This window comes from Schistocerca americana, chromosome 2 (assembly GCF_021461395.2).
Source record: "Schistocerca americana isolate TAMUIC-IGC-003095 chromosome 2, iqSchAmer2.1, whole genome shotgun sequence".
Classification (NCBI taxonomy): Eukaryota; Metazoa; Arthropoda; class Insecta; order Orthoptera; family Acrididae; genus Schistocerca; species Schistocerca americana.
The window spans coordinates 608,726,461-608,747,783 of record NC_060120.1 but is presented as its reverse complement, the minus strand read 5'-3'; the positions used below and the strand labels follow the sequence as shown (position 1 = coordinate 608,747,783).

The window sequence follows — 21,323 nt, the reverse complement described above, 5'->3', positions numbered from 1 at the left end:
TTCATCTTTGTTCCAGCACTTGTGGTTAGGCCAGAACAGGCTTATTTTATTTTTGTCTAATTAAACAGTGATGTAGCTCATGAAATGTAAGTTTATTTTATCATTCTTCAATTAAACTAACCATAGGATTAAACAATGACTTTGCTCATACGTGTTTCCATTTGTAACATAAGGACAGCTATTCTTTATATATGTACAAAGTGCACCACTTGCTCGCTGCCATTATGAAAAATAACACACCCATTAGAGGGTTAATACAAGGATATACCTACCACTTTATGATGCACCTTCTAACAGTAAGAACTCCAGCTAAAAGGCCTATAAACTCTGTCACAAGAGCAATGACTCTCTGTTCTGTAGAGTATTTGCTTGAACATGCATGATCTAAGGATGTCTTCCACTTTAGTTAGTATTCCAAACTGTCTTCGGTTTTGTGGCAGTGTAAGATACTAATCATTCTGGGATTTAAAAAAGAAGTGTATACAGGCCTTTCAGTTTGGTCACTGTGTTGAATTCAGAACAAACACCTATTACATCTTTAATTTTTCATGGTGTAGGACACCTTTTATTAAGTTTATGGAATGTAAGCATATAAATTTTTCCAATTCTTCTACAACTTTTTGGTCACGTATTTTCCTGCAATTCTCAGAATGAGTCAAAAAAGTTAATAAAAGTCAGTGCTTTCGACAGTGTATAGAATTTGGCCTAAACTATAATTTGATCACAAAGAAGTCATCATAGTGTTGCTACCACCAAAACTAGACCCCAGAATGTTTTGACATTTGAGTGCTTCATTTTCATCTGACAAACCACTTATGAAGCTACCTCTTTGCCAAAGACCAGCCCCTTTGATGCACATTCACATGTTCCTTGATGATGTACACAAGGGATATACTGGCAACATTTAATCAGTCTCTTAGCTCATTCCAAGGTCGACCAGAAGATGCATAATAAAAATATCAGTACAAGAAGGGGAAATTGCATAGCTGCATGCTTGACACTTGATGGATTAACCACATATCAATTGGTTGGTTTGTGAGTTTACATTATTATTCATATAAAAAGTAGCCTTTAATTAATATTTAACATTGTATTGTTCATCTCTGAACTCTACTGAGACTAAGCAGATGCAAATGTCACACCTTTTCTGTAATGAAGCAGCACAAGAAAATTATATGCCAAGCAGTATTAACAAGAGGACAACGAGTAAAATGAACACATTACAACTGAAACTGGACAGCCTGTGAGTGGAGCAATCAGTGGCTCTTCTGTTTTAATAATAGAGAAATATATTTAATTTGCATAAAGATCTGACTGTGTAGATCGCAACATTTTATAACAAAAACAGAAGTTTCATTAAATTAAAAGTAGTGTTAACAGATGAGTCACATCGTGCTTAATGAAAAGAATACAAAAGACTGTACTTCATGATTAACACACTGGAGAATGAGAATCTCTTTCAGATTAGGAGAAATCATTGGAGTTCCACAAGGTTGAGTATTGGGTCCTCTGTTGCTTCTCATGTGTGTTTATGACCTTCCATTTAACACACAGCAAGCAGAATTATCACATTTTACATATGTCACAAGCACATAATTCAATCCCACTAGACATACAGTAAATAAAGAACTTATAAATAATTTGTTGAGAGGGATTATTGAACGATTCTCCGCAAATTGCCTCTCTCTTGATTTTAAGAAAATACAGCATATTCAATTTTGCACATCAAAATTTATGACACCATTGATAAATTTACAGTAGAAGCAGGGGATAGTAAGCCAGGCAGAACCTTTACAGCTTTGGATTACTAAACAACTAAGTTCAGATACTTTTGTACTTTGTGTTATTGCAAGTAGTGGACAGAGGTAAATCAGTAAGTTAACATACTTTGCTTATTTTCAATGAATAATGTTATCTGGAATTTTACTCTGGGGTAACTCATCTTTCCTTATAGCACAAAAGCAAGCCATAACAATAATATGGTGCTCATCCTCGATTACCTTGAGTAAGTTGAGGGTTGGGAATTTTAATGATATTATCATGCATGCAACTTCCTGGAAGTATCATGCCAAGTATAGTCAAGACAGACACAAAGCTGGTCCCACCACTGTAGTACAAATTTACATGCCAACTAATTCCACAGATGGTGAAGTGAGACTGAAAGAATGTCTGATGTGATAAAAGAAATTATTCAGATAGATAAGGAGGAGAAGGAATTTAATTTGTGGGGAGGAGACTGGAATTTGATAGTAGGAAAAGTAAGAGAATGGAAAATAGTTGGGGTTATGGACTGGGGGAAAGAAATGAAAGAGGAAGCTACCTGGTAGAATTTTCCTCAGAGCACAAATCACTCAGCACTAATATTTGTGAGGGGGATTACCGGGTTGGTTGCACCGATAATCACACCTATTTAGCAATAGTTCATTTATTAACCTTAACACATACAAGGATGACAAAGAACTGAACTGAACATAGCGGAACAGCCAAAGATAATGCTTAGAGTCCAAAGATGAATGCATATCGATGTTGGTGTCGATTTCATTGGCGCCACATAACAGCCCCCCCCCCCCCCCCCCCCCCCACAGTACAGAGTACTCTTGAGAGGCCAGTTGGGGAAGGGGGGGGGGTGACTATGGCGTCGGCAGGGGTGGTCTGCGGGAACTGGATCACGGTCAGCTCGACAGCATTGTCGGAGAGCTGTGTGGGTAGATGTCGTGAAGGAAGGTTCGGCCACCAAACCTAGAGATCGTTGAATCGAGCCGGGCGTCGTACTGGGTGTGCGGCAACAGGTAGGCCGGTGGTTTGCGTGTGGAATGGAGCGACGACGACGATGTCTCCGGTGAGTGTGGCGAACACATGTAGCATGTCCAGGTTGACGTCAGGCGGGAGGGGAACACATTTCACCAGGTGGCAGGGAATGGCGGAGGTTGTGTCATGAGCACTGGATGAAGAGAAACACACAACGAACAGTGTATAATCATGCAGTATTATTGAGATGTCATGGATTATGTCCGGGTGGACAGGCACAAACACCTCGATCGAGGGCACTTTCAAGACGGGGGGGGGGGGGGGGGGGGGGGCATGAGAAATCTCAACAGGGTGAGGCAGGCGACGGTGGAGAGGTCGAAGGGACTGGCGAAGGGCCCGGCGGCATGTGGTCACTCGACGGAGTGTGTGAGACTGCAGTAGAGGGCGAGGTCAGAGGAGAGCTCGATGATTGGAGCTAGAAGTCTCTCGACGGAGTGTGTAAGTCCGACATGGAGGGAGTGGTTGGAGCGTCGTGAACCACGACAGTGAGTGGCATGGTCGTGGCCTGAAGGGGGGTAGAAGAAGACTCGACATGAGCAGGCTTTAGTCTGCTGAGAGAGACTGTAACAGCTGAATCTTTCATCTGGATGTCATAGGTATTGGCTGAGTGGTTGAGAACTTGGTACAGGCCAGTATATGGAGGTTGGAGGGGAGCACGGACATTGTCATCTTGGAGCATGACGACTCGAATTTGTCCAGAGATTTCAGGACATGAACTTTAGGCCGGGAATTGCTGTCGGGCGGAGGGATATGGAGGTTGATGAATTGGCGTCTGACGCGGTCCCGAAGGAAGGTAAGTCAGACTGCGGGAGAGAAGCGGAAGGGCTCACAAGTTCGCAAGGGAGAACAATGTTCTGGCCATATATGAACTCGGCTATTGTGCCTTTGAGGTATTCCTTATAAATCGCACGAATGCTGAGTAGCACAAGGGGAAGGGCCTCCGTGCATAGAGAGTCGTGGCATCGAAGAGCCGCCCTGAAAGTGAGGTGCCAGCACTCGATTAGCCCGTTACTTTGCGGGTGATATGCTGTGGTACGGATGCGCCGGATGCTGCAAATGTTTAAAATCCCATTGAACAGGGCCGACTCAAATTGTCTGCCCTGGTCTGTTGTGATGATAGCTGGACATCCAAAATGGGATACCCATGACTCGACGAAAGCTCGAGCAACAGTTTCTGCCGTAATACTGGGGAGGGGGACAGCCTCGACCCAGCGAGTTGTTTGGTCGATAGATGAGAGAACATAATGAAAGCCATTAGAGGGGGAGAGAGGGCGGACAATGTCAATATAAATATGCTGGAAACGTCCCAGGAGGGATCGAAAAGACGCCGAGGGGCGGTGAAGTGTGCTTGTGCACTTTGCAGCATTGGCACGCAACGCAGGAGCGTACCCATTGCTGGCAGTCCTTGTTGACATTTCTCCACACAAAGTGCTCCGCTACGAGGCGGGCGAATGCATGAACACCAGAACGATGAGGTTGCTGTTTGGTCTCTTCCCCCATCCAATCCAATCCAATCCACACGAACACCGGGGTGGGCTAAATTATGCAATGCGTTGAAGACAGCTCGATGGAGCATGGTTGGGATGAGGGGGCGTAACGTGCCCGTACTGTCGTCGCACCAGATCTCACCAGAAATGCCAGGGAAGGTGGTGTGGATGAAGTGTAGTGAAGAAGTAGAGTCTGAAATTAGGTTTTGTGTTTCCTCTTTGGCAGGTTGGAGGTTAGGCAGTTCAGAGAGGTCTAACAGCGAATGGACGGCGTCGACTTGTGAAAGGAAATCAGCAACTATATTGTCAGCACCCTTTATGTGTCTGACATCGGTGGTGATTTGAGATATGAAATCCATGTATCTGAAGCGGCGAGGAGGCGGGTCAGCTGGCAGGTTTGTAATGGCCGCAGCCAAGGGTTTGTGGTCCGTTAAAACATAGAAAGGGCGTCCCTCAACGTCAGTCTTAAAATGCTTAATCACTTCATAGACCACGAGCAACTCCCTGTCAAGCACAGAATATTTCCATTGTGCATTGGTGAGCTTGCACGAGAAGAACTGCAGAAGTGAAGTTTGGCCATCGATTGTCTGGCTAAGGACACTGCCGATGGCAGGATCGCTCGCGTCTGTGGTGATGAAAAGCTGCGTATTTGGATGAGGATGCGCGATGATGCAGGCCTCAGCAAGAAGATTTTTGAGGACAGTGAAAGAGTCAGTCATAGCAGGGGTCCATGTAACGGGCCGAGATCCAGAAGTGTTGGTGCCTGCCACGGCGTCTGTCAGTGGAGGCTGAATCTCCGCAGCTTGAGGTAGATATCAGAGATAATAAGTAACCATCCCCAGAAAGCGGAGCTCTTTGAATGACGAAGGTCTGGGTAGGTTTAGTATTGATTGTCCTTTCTCAGGAGGCAGTGAAATGCAGTCGGCAGAGACCCTAAAACCAAGAAAAGTGACAGCGGGTTGATGTAGCTGCAATTTGTCCTGGTTGGAGTGTTCATAACAGTTTGCACATGTCGAATGTTGTCCTTGACAGAGGAGCTGAACACAAGAATGTCATCAAGATATGCAAAGCAGAAATTTAGGTCGAATAGCACTTCGTTGATGAAGTGTTGCCAGGTCTGGGTTGCATTTTTCGGACCGAAGGGCATGAATCGAAACTCAAATAACCGAATCGAGGTGGTGATTGCTGTCTTCTCAATGTCTTCAGGTGCCATGGGTCTCTGATGGTAGGCCCATTTGCAATCAAGGACAGAGACGTGGTCGCACCTGCGAGGGAACTGGTAAAGTCGGCAATGTTGGGTATGGGGTAGGTGTGCATAATTGTTCGTGCATTTAGTCGATGGTAGTCTCCGCACATGTGCCAGGACCCGTCTTTCTTGGGTGTCGTATGAATGGGCATAGACCAGCTACTGGCAGAGGGTTCAATGACGCCGGAGCTTAGTAGTTCAGAAATCTGATTTTTAAGGTCGGAGATGCACTCGGGAAAAAGTCGACGTGGTTTACTGGAGATCAGGGGACCTGGTGTGAGGCAAAGCTTGTGAACCGTTCCATTGGTGACGACGGAAATGTTGCTGGCGGCACGGGAGGCGGTTTGTTTACAATGTGTGCTGGGCGGGACAGGCGAGGCATGGTCGTGGTGTTCAGAGCCACTTGGCGGATCAGACAGGAGCCAAGGTGGCAAAGTGTCCCAGGAGTCAACGCGACAAGATGGCCACCGGCCCTCAGTAGTGGCACCGTGGTCGGGTGAGCTCGGTAGAGCTCATGAGCCGTTAGTGAGTCCACTGTCCGAGGGCGCGGCCTGTGGCATCATGGTCGCAGGTGAAACGCTTGGCGCGAGTGCACTGTTTGTGTTGTCAGTGGTGGTTGCATGGCGGCACGCAGGAGCCGAAGTTGCATAGTTTGAGGTGCTGTCCGCGAAGGGCAGAGTAGGAGCTGTCAGTTCGGGAACACGTGATGCTCATCGCGCATGCGCACTTGTGTCTGGCCGAGTGTCAAATGCTGCTGTGTTAGGAGGGTGTGGCCCTGCGGAACTGTCAGTACATGTTATGGCAGTCTTGATAGCACAGTTGCAAGGGAAAACGGGAGGTAAACACACGGAGGCTCGATTGCTGGGATTGCAAGCAGGTTCGGCGCACTTGCTGACCTTACTGTAGTGTCTGTAATTCCTTTGCTGCATCGGAGAGCTGGAGCTGTGTTTCGTGGAGCCAGAGGGAGAGCGCAAAGTTTTTTTTGTGTAGGCGAACGACGTGTTCAAGCTCAACAAGGCACTTGTGCGTGGTTTCTTGTAATGTCGTTAACAGAGACGAGCATGTACGGATAAGATGAGCCTGGAACAGTGTGTCACGGGGGTGGGGGTGGGGGTGCGGGTGGGAGGGGGGTGGTCCTTGCTTGACGGAGCACAGGGGAAGTGAGTCTTGGACGGATGATGAAACATGGTGTTTCACACTAGGTCTGGTGAAAGTTTGTGGTGTCGCAAGAATTCAATGGCTACTATAGGTTTGTCAATTTCGCACACTACAAAAGTCCACTCAAGTTTGCAGTTTGTGGAGATTGAGACGAAGTGGGAAGTTGAAGCCGAGCAATGTATTTTAGTTGAATTCACGGCTTGCAGTGAAGTATGATGAGGGCGGATGTTCGACAAGACTAAGGACGTAGGCAGCAGCGAAACATCGGCGCCTGTGTCCTCTAGGAAAAGGTATCCCGATGAAACGAAATGTCTTTAATGTAAAGTTGTCCGCAATTATCCGGTCGTTCCCAGACACAATGGAGCACTGGGGAGGGGGGGGGGCCTGTCATGTTGTGCGCAGGAGGTGGCACCCAGGCCTATCTGCAATTGGCTTTTGGGAAGTAGCAGGGTGGTCTGCAGTTCCATGCCACCTCACTAAACCGTGTGTGGAAGTAACAGTACGGGTAGTGCGGTTGCATTTCCTGTGGAAAGTTCGTTGCCAATGGCAGTGCCCGAGGTTCGGTGGCCGCAGAAGGTTCGGTTGCAGGAGGGGGCGTGACCATGGGTGGAGCCGGTGGCGTCCCAGTTGGTTGTTTAGTGCTTCCTGGAGTGAGCAGAATGGTCGGCACAGTACGGCCCCGTGCCGTTGTTGACGACGGAAATGTTGCCAGCGGCACGGGAGGTGGTTTGTTTACAATGTGTGGCGGGCAGGGCAGGTGAGGCGTGGCCGTGGTGTTCAGAGCCATTTAGTGGATCCGATGGGAGCCAAGGTGGCAAAGTGTGCCAGGAGTCAACACGACGAGATGGCCGCTGGCTCAAAGTAGTGGCACTGTGGTCGGGTGAGCTCGGTAGAGCTCGTGAGCCGTTAGTGAGTCCATTGTCCGAGGGCGCGGCCTGTGGCAGCATGGTCGCGGGTGAAACGCTTGGTATGAGTGCACTGTTTGTGTTGTCAGTGATGGTCGCATGGCGGCATGCAGGAGCTGAAGTTGCATAGTTTGAGGTGCTGTCAGCAAAGGGCAGGGTAGGAGCCGTCAGTTCGGGAACACATGATGCTTGTCGCGCATTGCAGGGCGATGAGCCTAAACCTGAGACTTGTCAGGCAGGCAGTGGCTGGTGAAATAGAGCAGTGATGCATTGTGTAGCTTGTCAGCAATTGTCATTCTTTACTCGACAGGTTCAGGAGACCTTTGAGCCAGAGCAAAGCGGATGTGAGGAGATAGTTAATCTGACCAGATGGCGAGGAGAGCTGTGTCAGAGAATAGATTGGCACTGACCAGGGCACATAGCCGTCTCCAGAGCTGGGAAGGTTTGTCGTTGCCTAGTTGCTCGACATGGAGCACTTGCGGAATTGCAGCCTCAGTTGAGCGTGCAAGCTGACGTAGAACTGTCTTTTTGGCTAGAGTGTAACGGGTAGATGAGTCCAGGGTGTCGACCAGGTCAGCAATCAAGTCCTCCTGCTCGTGCAGGTGGGTGATGAGGCACAGAAATCTGGTTGACTCATCGAGTTTGTAATGGTCGAACACTTCGTCCATAATTTTGAACCAGGATGTTGCTCTGTCGGAATTAAACGGTGGCAGCGTCGGTAAGCATTGTAGAATGTTCGGAAGAACAGGTTGAGTTGAATTCATCAGGGCACTGCCTGAATCGAGCTGTTGTTGCTGCAGTATTCCAGGAGAGTATGCCTCCAGGGGATGTGGCAACGATGGCTGTTCGGGTGGCAGCGTGAAGGTGACACGTTGTGGTTGAGCGCGATCCGTCGCGACGTGGGTGAGACACCGTAATGTGTCGATTGCGGTTGCGGAAGCTCAACACGTTGCGGGTGTGTTCGGATTGACACGTCGCAGAAGACCGACGCGCATGAGGCACTGAGATGTGCCGAGAACGGTAGCGGAAGCTCGACTGGAGCCGGTGCAGGGGCGACAGATGAGAAAAAGTTCAAAGTTTGAGAATGCGTGTTAGTCCGCGGAAAGCTCAACATATGATCAGAGCCAGGCCCACCTGTGTGTTCGGATTGACACGTCGCAGAAGACCGACGCGCATGAGGCACCGAGATGTGCCGAGAATGGTAGCGGAAGCTCGACTGGAGCTGGCGCGGGGGCGACAGATGAGAAAAAGTTCAAAGTTTGAGAACGCGTGTTAGTCCGCAAAAAGCTCGACATATGATCAGAGCCAGACCCACCTGTGTTGCAGGGAGGCTGCGGAGGTGCGGGCTGTCCAGAAGCACAGTGTGGGAAATGGTGTCAAATGTGGGACAGAATGTGTGAATGTTCACTGTTCATAGTCACTCCACTCAAAACGGTGTGCGGATAAGGTGAATGTCATGGCACAAAACACTGAGGCGTAGCAGTGGGATGGAGGTGGAGGTCAGGCACAAATAACAAGTTATTGTTCCTGTTGCAGGCTGAGGTATCGAAGTAGGAAGGCATGTGCTGATGCTGCACCGAGGCAGGCGCGGGCGTGGTCAGATGCTGAGGAGGTAGACCTGTGAACGAAGCAGTTCTGGCCATGTGGCAGGTATCTGCATGGTACTGCACAGATTGTGGCGTGGCCAATCGTTGTCCTGACAGTAGTAGGTTGTCCGACGAAGCATTTGCAGAAATCGGCATTGGTCCCGCACTGCACGGAGATCCGTAAGAGGTAACTGCACAGTCGATGAGGGAGGGCACATGTGGCGGGAACAAAGGCGTTTGATAGTCAGAGTCATGCGCACTCCTAACCTCACTTATTGTTGCATGCTCGAAAACGTCCGGCGGAATCATCGAGTGAGAAGCATCGTGTTGCAGTCCTGGCGGGTGTACATCGTCCGCAACATGATGCATGTCGATCACAAAATCCGGCGTTAGGTGCTGGGCCGAAGTCATTGTTCAAATGCTGTGTTGCTGTAATATATGCGAAAATAACCAATGTGGAGGTTGCGGACACAATAAAATGGTGAAAATGGAAGACGTTACAACTCGGGGTCACCAGTGAGGAGGATTACCGGGTTAGTTGCACCAATAATTACACCCATTTAGCAATAGTTCATTTCTTAACCTTAACACATACAAGGATGACAAAGAACTGAATTGAACATGGCGGAACAGCCAAAGATAATGCTTTGAGTCCAGAGATGAATGCATATCGATGTTGGTGTCGATTTCATCGGCGCCACACTTGGTTTAAGAAGCATCAAAGAAGGCTGTATATATGGACGAGACCCGCAGACAACGGAAGATTTCAGGCTGATTACACAATGGTAACACAGAGATTCCAGAATTAGTTCTTAAACTGTATGACAATTGCAGATGCAGATGTGGACTCTGACCACAATTTATTCGTAAATTGAAAAAAGAAGAAATTGCAAAAAAATAAGAAATTAAGGTGGAGGGTTCTGGGTAAGTTGAAAAGGAAAAAAAGAAAGAGATGTTATTGAAAGTTTCAGAGGGAGCATTAGACAATAACTGACTGAAGCAGAGGACAGGAATACAGTAGAAGATGGATGGGTAGCATTAGGAGATTAAATAGTGACAGCAACAGAGGATCAAATAAGCTAAAAGACAAGGTCCAATAGAAATTTTTGTACACCACACAGGAGATATTAAATTTAATTGATAAAAAGAGAAAATATAAAAACACAACAAGTGATGCAGGTAAAAGGGAATTAGAGGTCTACAAAATGACACTGACAAAAAGTGCAAAATGGCTAAACAGGAATGCCTACAGGACAAATATAAGGCTATAGAAGCATATATAACTAGGAGAAAGGTAGATACCTCCTATGGGAAAATTAAAAGACCTTTGGAGTAAAGAGAAGCAGCTATATGAATGTCAAGATCTCATATGGGACATGTACTAAACACAGAAGGGAAAGCTCAAAGTGTATAAAATATATAGAGGGGCTGTACAAGGGAGATGAACTTTAAGGCTGTATTATCGAAAGGGAAGAAGATTTAGATGAAGATGACATGGAAGACATGATAGTGTGACAAGAATTTGACAGAGCACAGAATAATCTAAGTCAAAACAAGATGCCTGGAGCAGATGACAGTCCATCAGAACTACTGATATCTTTGGGAGAACCAGCCATGACAAAACTATTCCACCTGGTGTGCAAGATAGATGAGACAGGCAAAAATCTCTCAGACTTCGAGAGGATTGTAATAATTCTGATTCCAAAGAAAGCAGATGCTGACAGGTATAAATAATGGTACATAATAAATAATACTTTACTATACATCATAGTTGCTAAATTCTAAGACAAATAACTTAAGAATAAAAAAACCGATAGAAGTCAACCTCGGAGAAGATCAGTTTGGATTCCAGAAAAATGTAGAAACACAGGAGGCAATACTGACCATATGACTTATAATAGAAGATAGATTAAGGAAAGGAAAAACCTACACTTATAGCATTTGTAGACTTACAGAAATCTACTGACAATGTTGACTGGAGTACAATGATTGAAATTCTGAAGATAGCAGGGGTAAAATACAGGGAGTGAAAGGTTACTTGATCTCTGCCCAAACTCTTTGCCTTTACAAATGTCTGCTTGTGTCTGTATATGTGCAGATGGATATGTGTGTGTGTGTGTGTGTGTGTGTGTGTGTGTGTGTGTGTGTACGCGAGTGAATACCTATCCTTTTTTTCCCCCCTAAGGTAAGTCTTTCCGCTCCCAGGATTGGAATGACTCCTTACCCTCTCCTTTAAAACTCACATCCTTTCGTCTTTCCCTCTCATTCCCTCTTTCATGATGAAGCAACCGTTGGTTGCGAAAGCTTGAATTTTGTGTATGTGTTTGTGTTTATTTGTGTGTCTATCAACATGCCAACGCTTTCATTTGGTAAGTTACATCATCTTTGTTTTTAGATATATTTTTCCCACGTGGAATGTTATTTCATGTCTGGCATTAACATGAATACCAAGGAATCAATAATACAGAGTTATTGTATCTGCAGTGAGATGCAGCTGTCTGTATGACTAGGACCTTTATATTTAAATTAATAACAAATCTTCAGATGAACTGTTGACTTATTTCTGTTGTTATGCTAACATGATCTGGGGTATTATCAAGAGCAGATTCTGTTTATTTTAGCTAAAGGTATATGTATAAGAGTTATAGTGATTGTAATGGACTAAAGCTGTTTGTATGACTGTACACTTCATATTTTAAAAATCATGAACAAAAGTTCTTTAACTGTTGACTTATTTTTACTCTTACATTAGAGTGATCTGGAATATTGGTAAAGGCAGCTTCTGTTTGTTCCAGCTAGAATTAATATGTGTAGAAGTACTGATTTACATCATCAGTAGAGGGTTTTAACATTTAGAGATATAGTACAGGTTTTATTCTGTAGTAGGATATTACACTGACACAAGTGTGGTTAGTATGTAAATAGCAGGAGGGGGGGGGGGCTCATTGGGAGTGGGGGGGTTGGGGAGCCGGTGTAGGGTTCGTTGAGTGATTACTTGTTTTGAACTAGTAGATCTTCAAAGTTCTGAATGAAAAATTTGTTTCTCAGTTCAGTTTGGTCATTGAGTAGGTAGTCAAGTGCTGTATTTGTGTAGATAAATATTTCAATTTCTTCAAGAAGGTCAAGTATTTTGCCTTTGTTGGCAAAATGTAGTATTCGGAGATTCTGTTCTATGTTGTTTGCAGAACGATGGTGTTGGGCAAGATGTGAGGCAAAGCTGGACTTGTTCAGGTTGTTAAGATGGAGTGCATCTATGTGTTCTTTAAATCTTGTTGTGAAGCTTCTACCAGTTTCTCCAATCTAGAAGCTTGGACATGAGTTGCAAATGAGCTTGTACACACCTGACTTTTGATACTGTTGTATAGTGGTTTTGGTGCTGTGTATGATTTTATTTTGTATTTTGTTGTTGGTGAAGAAACGTATTTTTATGTTGTATGTCTTGAAGAGGTTGGCTATTTGGTGAGAAATCTTCCCTAGGAAAGGTAGGCTAACAAATGTGGTTTTCTTGTTTGTGGGTGGTTGTTCAGCAGTTGGTTGATTTAGTTTTGCTGTAGGGATTAGTTTATGTATTATTGCAGCATTGTACCCACTGGTGGAGGCAATTGATTTAGTAATTTCTGTTTCTTTTTGTCTTTCACTTGTGTCCATTGGGATTTTAGGCATGCGATTAACCATTGTTCTGAAGAATGCTTTTTTATGTTGGTCTGGATGGCAAGAGGATTTGTGTATGCCACTGGTGGTTGTTGGCTTTCTGAAAATTTGAAATTTATGCTTTTGATTTTTATTTGACATTGTTAGATCAAGATAGTTAATGCCTTCTGGTGTTTCACGTTCTACTGTGAATTGGAATTTATTGTGTATTTTATTAAGTTCTTTGGCTAGATTATCTATTTCTTCTGTTGTTCCATTGAACAGAATGAGTGTGTCATCAACATAGCGTTTGTAATAAAGCAGCTTATCTTTTAGTTGGGTTTGGGACCTAAAAATGTTATTTTCAAGGTTATTGATATATATGTCTGCTAGTAAGCCTGCAAGACTACTACCCATTGCCTGACTACCTACTCAATGAACAAACTGAACTGAGATACAAATTTTTCCTTCAGAACTTTGAAGATCTACTAGTTCAAAGCAAGTAATCACTCAATGAACCCTACACCAGCTCCCCAACCCCCCCACTCCCAATGAGCCCCAGACAGGAAAATGTCTGCTTGTGTCTGTGTATGTGCGGATGGATATGTGTGTGTGTGCGCGCGAGTGTATACCTGTCCTTTTTTCCCCCTTTTTTCCTTTTTTCCCCCTAAGGTAAGTCTTTCCGCTCCCGGGATTGGAATGACTCCTTACCCTCTCCCTTAAAACCCACATCCTTTCGTCTTTCCCTCTCCTTCCCTCTTTCCTGATGAGGCAACAGTTTGTTGCGAAAGCTTGAATTTCGTGTATGTGTTTGTGTTTGTTTGTGTGGCTATCGACCTGCCAGCACTTTCGTTCGGTAAGTCACATCATCTGTGTTTTTAGATATATTTTTCCCACGTGGAATGTTTCCCTCTATTAACAACAGAAATAAGTCAACAGTTCATCTGAAGATTTGTTATTAATTTAAATATAAAGGTCCTAGTCATACAGACAGCTGCATCTCATTGCAGATACAATAACTCTGTATTATTGATTCCCAAATTACATCTCTGTACAAAGTAGGCCTATGCCATATCTTTCTGTCAAGATCTTTGTTACAAGCAACAGTTGTAAAGCACATACTGCATGCTGGAAAAGTCTCGCTGTCAAAGTGTACATTAATATTGTTTGTGTGGAAGTGTGTGTCCTTATATAACTACTGGACATCAAAATGGAGGCAGACAGATGGACACTAACCGAAAAAAGCCGCCTATACTGTCGCAGTAAGTAAAAACTAAATTTACATCCATATCGACAGATAAGCTACAGTCATGGCAATACATTAAAGTGTGACCCATCTTTCTGCCATAGAGCCAGCACCCAGCATTATGCTACTACCAGTAATGATGTAACTTCCTGAAACCATCTGAAGATGAACCTGAAAAGGTTCGAAAACCGGTTCATGGAATAAGACATAATTATTCAAAAAAGTGACTGGTTGCAGTTCTGTATAATTTATTTACATTCAATATACAGTCACGGTTCTAAAATATCCATAATGGATAAGCATAAAAAGAATTTTAAGATCAGAATATTTTAGCGCTCTCTCTCTCTCTCTCTCTCTCTCTCTCTCTCTGTGTGTGTTATCTATATATCTATCTATCTATATATCTATCTACCTCTGCAACCTCTTGTGAGATATAAGAAAGAGGAAACAATATATTGACCAGCTCTTCTAGGAGCACGCAGTCCCACAATTTTGACAGTAAACTTCTCCATATTGCACACTGACTCTCTTATAGATCCTGCCTCTGGAGTTGGATGAGTGTTCGTATGATGTTCTTGTACTTACTAAACAAACCCATGAAAAAATATGATTCTCTTCGTCAGATCATCTGCATGATCTCTTTCAGTCCTACCTGGCAAGGGTTGCAGACTGAAGAGCAATACTCAAGATTCAGTCAAACAAGGGATTTGTAAACTACTTCCTTAGTAGGTGGACTGAAGATACTTCCGATGAAACTCGGTCTGGCTTCTGATTTTCATAACTGGATTTCAAACCGTTAGTGATCACAGACTCTTAACATGCCGAGTAAAAGCTGACATAAAGCTAGAAAGGAACAGACTCATCATGAGAGTTGTTCAAGAACAGGGAGGTTTAAACAATCAAATTAAGCAACAGGTTCATCATTCTAGGAAATTAATTTATTGACACAGTTAAGAGGGGCAATTATTTGTTGTTGTGGTCTTCAGTCCTGAGATTGGTTTGATGCAGCTCTCCATGCTACTCTATCGTGTGCAAGCTCCCTCATCTCCCAGTACCTACTACAACCTACAACCTTCTGAATCCGCTTAGTGTATTCATCTCTTGGTCTCCCTCTACGATTTTTACCCTCCTCGCTGCCCTCCAATGCTAAATGTGTGATCCCTTGATGCCTCAGGACATGTCCTACCAACCAATCCCTCCTTCTTGTCAAGTTGTGCCACAAACTTCTCTTCTCCCCAATCCTATTCAATACCTCCTCATTAGTTACGTGATCTACCCACCTAATCTTCAACATTCTTCTGTAGCATCACATTTCGAAAGCTTCTATTCTCTTCTTGTCCAAACTAGTTATTGTCCATGTTTCACTTTCATACATGGCTACACTCCATACAAATACTTTCAGAAACGACTTCCTGACACTTAAATCTATACTCGATGTTAACAAATTTCTCTTCTTCAGAAATGCTTTCCTTGCCATTGCCAGTCTACATTTTATATCCTCTCTACTTTGACCATGATCATTTATTTTGCTCCCCAAATAGCAAAACTCCTTTACTACTTTAAGTGTCTCATTTCCTAATATAATTCCCTCAGCATCACCCAACTTAATTCGACTACATTCCATTTTTCTTGTTTTTCTTTTGTTGATGTTCATCTTATATCCTCCTTTCAAGACGCTGTCCATTCCATTCAACTGCTCTTCCAAGTCCTTTGCTGTCTCTGACAGATGCAATCGGCAAGCCTCAAAGTTTTTATTTCTTCTCACTGGATTTTAATCCCGACTCCAAATTTTTCTTTTGTTTCCTTTACTGCTTGCTCAATATACAGATTGAGTAACATCGGTGAGAGGCTACAACCCTGTCTCACTCCGTTCCCAATCACTGCTTCCCTTTCATGCCCCTCAACTCTTTTAACTGCCATCTGGTATCTGTACAAATTGTAGATAGCTTTTCGCTCCCTGTATTTTACCTCTGCCACCTTTAGAATTTGAAAGAGAGTATTCCAGTCAACATTGTCAAAAGCTTTCACTAAGTCTCCAAATGCTAGAAACGTACGTTTGCCTTTCCTTAATCTTTCTTCTGAGATAAGTCAGAAGGCCAGTATTGCCTCACATGTTCCTACATTTCTATGGAATCCAAACTGATCTTCCCCAAGGTCGGCTTCTACCAGTTTTTCCATTCGTCTCTAAAGAATTCGCGTTAGTATTTTGCAGTTGTGACTTATTAAACTGATAGTTCGGTAATTTTCACATCTGTCAACACCTCCTTTCTTTGGGATTGGAATTATTATATTCTTCTTGAAGTCTGAGGGAATTTCACCTGTCTCATACATCTTGCTCACCAGATGGTAGAGTTTTGTCAGGACTGGCTCTCCCAAGGCCGTCAGTAGTTCTCATGGAGTGTTGTCTACTCCCGGGCCTTGTTTCGACACAGGTCTTTCAGTGCTCTATCAAACTCTTCACGCAATATCATATCTCCCATTTCATCTTCATCTACATCTTCTTCCATTTCGATAATATTGTCCTCAAGTACATTGCCCTTGTATAGACCCTCTATATACTCCTTCCACCTTTCTGCTTTCCCTTCTTTGCTTAGAACTGGGTTTCAATCTGAGCTCTTGATATTCATACAAGTAGTTCTCTTTTCTCCAAACGCCTCTTTAATTTTCCTGTATGCAGTATCTATCTTACCCCTAGTGAGATATGTCTCTACATCCTTACATTTGTCCTGTAGCCATCCCTGCTTAGCCATTTTGCACTTCCTGTCGATCCTCTGCTGCCTTCACTATTTCATCCCTCAAAGCTACCCATTCTTCTTCTACTGTATTTCTTTCCCCCATTCCTGTCAATTGTTCCCTTATGCTCTCCCTGAAACTCTGTACAACCTCTGGTTCTTTCAGTTTATCCAGGTCCCATCTCGTTAAATTCCCACCTTTTTTCTGTTTCTTCAGTTTTAATCTACAGGTCATAACCAGTAGATTGTGGTCAGAGTCCACATCTGCCCCTGGAAATGTCTTACAATTTAAAACCTGGTTCCTAAATCTCTGTCTTACCATTATATAATCTATCTGATACCTTTTAGTATCTCCAGGATTCTTCCATGTATACAACCTTCTTTTATGATTCTTGAACCAAGTGTTAGCTGTGATTACGTTATGCTCTGTGCAGAATTCTACCAGACGGCTTCCTCTTTCATTTCTTACCCCCAATCCACATTCACGTACTATGTTTCCTTCTCTCCCTTTCCCTAATCTCGAATTCCAGTCACCCATGACTATTAAATTTTCGTCTCCCTTCACTACCTGAATAATTTCTTTTATCTCATCATACATTTCTTCAATTTCTTCATCATCTGCAGAGCTAGTTGGCATAAAACTTCTACTACCGTAGTAGGTGTGGGATTCGTGTCTATCTTGGCCACTATAATACGTTCACTATGCTGTTTGTAATAGCTTACCTGCACTCCTATTTTTTTATTCATTATTAAACCTACTCCTGCATTACCCCTACTTGATTTTGTATTTATAACCCTGTATTCACCTGACCAGAAGTCTTGTTCCTCCTGCCACCGAACTTCACTAATTCCCACTATATCTAACTTTAACCTATCCATTTCCCTTTTTAAATTTTCTAACCTACCTGCCCGATTAAGGGATCTGACATTCCACCCTCCGATCCATAGAATGCCAGTTTTCTTTCACCTAATAACGACGTCCTCTTGAGTAGTCCCCGCCCGGAGATCCGAATGGGGGACTATTTTACCTCCGGAATATTTTACCCAAGAGGACGCCATCATCATTTAACCATACAGTAAAGCTGCATGCCCTCGGGAAAAATTACGGCTATAGATTCCCCTTGCTTTCAGCCGTTCGCAGTACCAGCACGGCAAGGCCGTTTTGGTCAGTGTTACAAGGCTCGATCAGTCAATCATTCAGACTGTTGCCCCTGCAACTACTGAAAAGGCTGCTGCCCCTCTTCAGGAACCACACGTTTGTCTGGCCTCTCAACAGATACCCCTCCATTGTGGTTGCACTCACGGTACGACCATCTGTATCATTGAGGCACGCAAGCCTCCCCACCAACGGCAAGGTCCATGGTTCATGGGAGGAGGGGGAGGGGGGGGGGGCAATTATTTAAAAAAGATAATTTTTCAAACAAAGCTAAAAATTTCTAACAAACAATAATATGAACATACTCACCAAAATGTAAAACTACTCAGAAATGACTCAGGGAGGATGTGACGTGAATTTAGGTGAAAAGTGTTAGAAAAGGGAAGTGCAAAATGTACACAATGCCTATGGGGATGACAGCTCTCAAAAACTGGAACAATACTGCAATTATTTTACTTCAAGGCAAAGGAGACAATACATACAAAAAACTACAAATCAGTCAACTTCCTCCCTAAATTATCACCAATCAGACATAAAAAACTGAATTGTAATCAGGCAAAGCAACAAGTAATTGCAGTCATGAACAAAATTGTATCATGGAGTAATGAGTATTAATTACCACTTTGCCTGGGATTCAAAGACTCTGGCAAAGCTTTTGATTCAGTTACAACAAAACCCATATGAACAGCACATGAGAAACAAATGACTAATTTAACCTATGATGTTATTCTGAAGAATATAAACATCAAAGCTAAGGTTTCTTACGCTTCACCATAACACTGAGACATTCAAGACTGATAATGGAATCAAGCAAGCAAGGAGATTCTGTTTTGAGTAGTCATAGATAGGGGTTGCTATGTGATTTTACAAAGCACGCAAGAGCAAAACAGATATAAATAGCTGAAGTTAACTCATAAAAAACATTAATGGCTAATGAACTAGGGTATATTGAGGCCCAGAGGATTGCAAGTTTTGCTGTAATGACAATTCATGTCTATGCACTTAAGAGATGGTACTACTAATAAGAAGGAGCCATATGGCATGATTTGTGAAGTAGCCACTGAAGCTGAGGTGTGATGTGCAGAAGTACGTGGTCAACTATCCTCTTGGCCACAGTCTGATAGTAATCATTCATTCAGTTGGGCAGCTGGTTGGTGGTCACACCCACAAAAAACCTATGCAGAAGCTCAACAGAGCTGATATAACTTCTCTGACAGATGCGCATGAAATGATCGAAGATGTGTATGGCAGGTCTGGAGACAGAGGACAGGTCTTGCACCTGCATCTTCCACAAGGTATGGCCCGTATAAGAAGAGGAACACTTATCATACCTCCAAAAGTGGTATTTCGCCACCCACCCAGCCTTAAAAATAGTCTGGTGCGCCCTTATGCCAGGCCTACTTTCACCTCTTGCCATATTGAGTATCCAAAATAAAACAGGCCCCTAAAGTGTTCCCAGCATTTCATGACAATGTAATCTGAACAGCAAAGAGATCACCAGAAAATTATCCTACTAAATGAGTCTAATCCGTGAAAACATTAATCCAGTGAAAGGCAGCTTGCAACAATAATCAAGAGATGCTCATGGAAGAATGATGAAATGCATTATAGAGGAAACAAAAAACAATTTGACAAGGGCATAGTTAGAGTGGAAGATGTAATTATGACTGCAGTGAAATTAAAATAAGGATGGGTACACTGTGAACCAGATGGAAAGACGGCAGATAGACGGAAGAAGTTCTTTGCTGTATATGCGTGATAGTAAAATCCTAAAATGTTACATTTTCTTATATACTGGTCCAACAAGCACCACTGGGACAATCTTCCAGTGCTTTCCTTTTTCAATGATACTGGATGACATCATCACAAGGGCAGTCATTACCCTTGCACCATAAAATGAAGCAGCTGCCCTAAAAAATCAAAAACATCTGCTGGTAGCTGCATATAGTACCGTCATAGTAAACACTAGAATAAGATGAATAGGCATCACAGCTACACCATAAAAATCATTTACGAGATTAAGGATACAATTGTTTTGGTAGGAACAAGCAATGCTTTTTGTGAATTTCAAACTCAGAAGCAAAGGCACCAATGCAAGTATGCAAAAGTCTACAAAATTTTACAGTTTTCAGTCCACAATTACGAAGGTGATATGAAAGCCTAGAGTGTTCTTCCTACACCTGACAATGCCTGCCTGCATACAACTCTTGAAACACTACAATTAATCATATTATCAGGATGAGAGTAATTTCCTCATTCTCCTTTGAACAGATCTGGTACCAAGTGAATCATTCAATGGCAGAGAGCATTTATATGAGGACAATATGTATGAAATTGACACCATAAAGTTATTGTCCCATTCTTTCATATTTATAACTTTAGAACCCGTACTTCATGACAGTACTGCCTTTCACAAATCAGCTCTTGAATCACAGACAGCTGAAATGCTACTTAAGATTCATTTAAATTCTTCATGGTTTTTTATAACATCCAACTTATTTATGTGGTATGTCTCCAAACAAAATTATTTTGAAACTAAACCATTGTTAAACCATGTCAACAAATAAGGCATGCTTTTGTTACTGGATTTACAGATATTTGAAAGTGTGTACTAAATTGTCTTGAGACCCTAAGAATAAATTGTAATTGTTTGTTTGAGAATGAATGCAACCTGTATTCACCAAGATAAAGAGTGTAGATCACAAAGTAAATGTTGCACAACATGAAAAGGGGAACAACAACACACTGTAGATGGGAAGTAAGGATTACAGTGTCATTTACAAAAGAATACAAGTACCAAAACCAGATGATCCTCATAACATCAATCGGAAATTGGGGAGACTAGTATGTTCCTCTCAATTGCAGTGGTGTCATAGGTCTTTATTTTTAGTTACCAATAATATTTCCTTAAAGTAAGAAATATTGTGTAAATTATACACATTTAGAGCTTTTATCTTAAGATGAATAAACGAAAAAAAATCTTTAGAAAACGTAAGTGACCACTCACCTTGGAGCCAAACTATCAAATTCATCAAAAAAGAGTATACATGGCTTGGCACTCTGTGCTCTGGAAAAAAGCAAGCAATTGATTTGTTAGTTTCTATTTATGCATTATTTCAATTACACGAATATTTCTTAAATAAAAACCTGTTAAAACTACATTTATCTACAGAATTTCTTGATGGCAATGATGGCTCTCACTTTTTATGTCCTGGTACATAAGTTTCATTTTTCAGTTATTTGCGTAATTTGGGGGGGGGGGGGGGGGAGGGGGGGGGGAGGGGGGGGGGAGGAGTAATTCAGATCCTGAATGAAATGTATGTTGTAATATCCTGACCTCAAATATAATGAGATATTTCAAACACAGCA

General features: G+C 43.1%; 1 protein-coding gene across 2 annotated transcripts in view; it reads right to left on the bottom strand.

Annotated features, from left to right (window-relative positions):
• LOC124594977 (peroxisome biogenesis factor 1) overlaps positions 1 to 21,323 on the bottom strand; it is a 383,457-nt gene that overhangs the window by 145,303 nt on the left and 216,831 nt on the right. For both annotated transcript variants that reach the window (XM_047133503.1, XM_047133504.1), the window contains one exon: positions 20,962 to 21,021. In XM_047133503.1, coding sequence (XP_046989459.1) covers positions 20,962 to 21,021 — 60 coding nt within the window. The remainder of the gene's footprint in view (positions 1 to 20,961; positions 21,022 to 21,323) is intronic.